This window comes from Solanum verrucosum, unplaced genomic scaffold (genome assembly GCF_900185275.1).
Source record: "Solanum verrucosum unplaced genomic scaffold, falcon-dt-bn FXZP01000015.1, whole genome shotgun sequence".
Classification (NCBI taxonomy): domain Eukaryota; kingdom Viridiplantae; phylum Streptophyta; class Magnoliopsida; order Solanales; family Solanaceae; genus Solanum; species Solanum verrucosum.
The window spans coordinates 3,222,600-3,225,994 of record NW_026020070.1 but is presented as its reverse complement, the minus strand read 5'-3'; the positions used below and the strand labels follow the sequence as shown (position 1 = coordinate 3,225,994).

Here is a 3,395-nt window from a genome sequence, read left to right as displayed (position 1 = left end):
TAGAAGATATAATTACTTGACCAACGACTTGTGACCAACTAGTGAAGTAGTTGAAAATTTTCATTTCTCTCACTCTGGCGGCTTTTAGGAGTTCGGCCACGAATTGTTTTTTACTTTTTTTTTAAAATTAAATTTTGGTAAATATATTTAGTTATAAAATTTAGAAATTCAATACCAAGTTAAATTTGAGAACTTTCAAAAATTTGAATACACCAAAAAGATTGTATCACTTTTTTCACTTTAAATTACTCATAAAAAATAAAAATAAAATTTTGATCATCAAATACAATTTTAATTTTATATATACGATTTCCAGTTTAAAATTATTTTTTCCCCTAAATCTTACAATGAAAAATGATGAAAGGTCCACTTTAATTTAATGAGTGAAGGGTTAAAAACACTCCTAGATTATCTTTTTTTTTAGTTTCATACTAAACTATTGAAAGTGCGAATTTCATAACTGAACTATGAGTCATCAGTTTGAGAAACATACTTCTCTCTTTCATGACACTCCATTGATGGTGTGTACACTATACCCTATTTTATTTTTAAAAGATTGCTACACTACATTCTATACGGACAAAATATTTCATTTTGATAACACATAAATAAATTATTAGTATTAGTTAAAGTTTAAAGTATTATAAAAAATATATAAATTATTTTTCAAAAAATGAAATTTAAAACATTTTTCTTACCTCACTCCACCACCCCATCTCATCGTACCCACCTCCCAACACCCATTTTTTTTTTAAAAAAAAATTCTTACTTCATCCCTCTCTAATTTAAAAAATCCTACATCACCCCATTATCCAAGTGGAATTTTACACATAGATGTGTTTTCAAATAATAATTTAGATATAAAATTACGCTCTAAATAGTTTAGGTACGAAACCTTAAAAAAATGGGCAGTTTAAATATGCTTTCGATACTTGCTTCAAATTTAATTAGATCATGTTTGGATTTTGCATAAAAGTTGGTTAAACCCATTTTTAAGTCAATTTTAGCTTTTGATATAGTTTAACAAAGTTAAAAATAACTTGAAATAATTTTTTTTAAAAAAATTAAAAACCAAAAGTAGGACTCCCTTACTTTTTTATTTTTTTACTTTAAAACTATTTTTATTCAGCTTATCCAAACAGCTCTTAATCTTCCTTTTTCAGCTTGTGTTGAAGTATATGGAAAAACTATATAAATGATGGTGTTTCTTATAAGAAACCATATGAGTAGCAACGCAAATCAGCAATGAGTCATAAGATTTTCTTCCTTTGTCCTTTATTCGTCGTGTTAATAGTCATCCAGAAAATCGATGCTGTGGATTACTCTGTTACCAACACGGCGGCAAACACCCCTGGCGGTGCCCGTTTCAACCGAGATATCGGAGCTCAATATAGTCAACAAACACTGGCAGCTGCCACTTCCTACATATGGAATACCTTCCAGCAGCAGAATTCTCCAGCTTGCCGTAAAAACGTACCAAAAGTAAGCTTGTTCATCGATGACATGAGCGGAGTAGCTTTTGCCATCAACAATGAGATTCATGTTAGTGCAAGGTACACATAAATAAGCCCTCATGAATGCATGTCTCAAACTTACATATAAAAAATTAATTGATACATGCACCTTTACGGTATATATATACGTCAAATCTTACTTTATATTATCTATAACATTTTGAACACTCTTAGTTATAGCTCAGTAGAAAAGATGTGCACAAAGTTGTATGATGTCCATGTTTATTACTATTAAGTTTGTAGGCAAAGGCGGATCCACACTTGTTAATTTCGAAAAAATTCATGTATATATATCTTGAAAAATTGACATAAACTAGAATATAATTAATAGTGCACCCAAGAAAAGCATATGAGTGCCCTTGTGCTATTGATATAAGCTAGAGGAACCATCATGAGACTAGGGTTTGAATCTTTCTAAAGCCTTTTTTCACTGTTTTTATTTTAAGTAGTTGAAAACGTAATATTCCTAGATTCACCTCTGTTTGTAGGTCACTCAAGTTCGATTCCCCATATCCTCATTTTTGTTATATGATATATGATTTGCCTATTTTATTTTAAATCTTGGCCGCCTAAGCTCTAATTTCGTTAAAAAAAAGGTCATTTTAATTCAAAAGTATAATTATAAAATAACATTTTTTTTGCTTAGTTTGATTATTATTTTTTGTTAGTGCATCCAATATCACGGATAAAAAATAATTCGTTTACTATTCAAAATTTGAACGTTACATTTGTGTTTCCAGGTATATCCAAGGTTATTCTGGGGATGTTAAGAGAGAGATCACTGGTGTATTATACCACGAAAGTGCTCATATTTGGCAGTGGAATGGGAATGGTAAGGCTCCTGGAGGATTAATTGAAGGGATTGCTGATTATGTGAGGCTCAAAGCTGGTCTTGGTCCAAGCCACTGGGTGAAACCAGGTCAGGGTGATCGTTGGGACCAAGGCTATGATGTGACTGCTCAATTTCTTAGTTACTGCAACAGTTTAAGAAATGGATTTGTGGCACAGCTTAACAAAAAAATGAGAAATGGTTATAGTAATCAGTTCTTTGTTGACTTACTAGGAAAGACAGTTGATCAACTTGGGAGTGATTATAAAGCTAAATATCGCAACTAACTTTACCTATATATTTACCAATATTACAAGGCTATGCATGTGTGTCATGGCTTTCTTGAGGATATTAAAGTGACAACAATAATATAATAAAAATAAGCTTTCAAGGGGTTAATTTTACAACTTATTTCATCTGCGTGACTAATGGATCCGACTCCTCTCCATTTCTCTTCTCTTCATTTTTCTCAAGTTCTAGCTTGGATAGGAGACACATGTCATAGTTTAAAATTAATAGTTGAGATCTAATTGATTAAAGTAAAGTCATAACCATAGTTATTTACTTCCATATATTTGCTTCTTAAATATTTTTGCAATCCATTATATTTAACCTAAATATAATTGTTTTAAAATTCTTTACTGCCCTGCATACATATATAAAACTTTTACTAAATATTTTTATCTTTTTGAAAAAAATTATAGTAAAGCTAAAACATTTTTACTAGAGTATTAAGAGCTACAATGTCTATAGAGCAATATGGACTCCATTTAGGGAGTAAGAAAGAATTTAAAGTTGAGTGACAAAATTTATTTTACTCCTAAAATTAGAAAAAGAAAACGTTAGGTCACAATTTTTAATTTTTTATTTGGCAAATATTATTTGAGAAATGGCAAACGTTAGGGAAAAAAAATAAAAATCAGCAAAAAAATTACTCAAGTAATTAAGAAAAGAAATTCTTTTAATTATATTTAGGAAAAATATAATATAAATCTAGAATTGTTGGATTGCAAAAATATTTATGAAACAAATATATGAAAGTAAACAACTAT

General features: G+C 29.6%; 1 protein-coding gene across 1 annotated transcript; it reads left to right on the top strand.

Moving 5' to 3' along the window:
- The first annotated feature begins 1,245 nt into the window (after positions 1 to 1,245).
- LOC125823832 (uncharacterized) lies at positions 1,246 to 2,630 on the top strand. The gene is made up of 2 exons (XM_049503210.1): positions 1,246 to 1,553; positions 2,255 to 2,630. Exons 1-2 carry the CDS (start codon positions 1,246 to 1,248, stop codon positions 2,628 to 2,630), a joined length of 684 nt encoding a protein of 227 aa, XP_049359167.1.
- Positions 2,631 to 3,395: the final 765 nt, after the last annotated feature.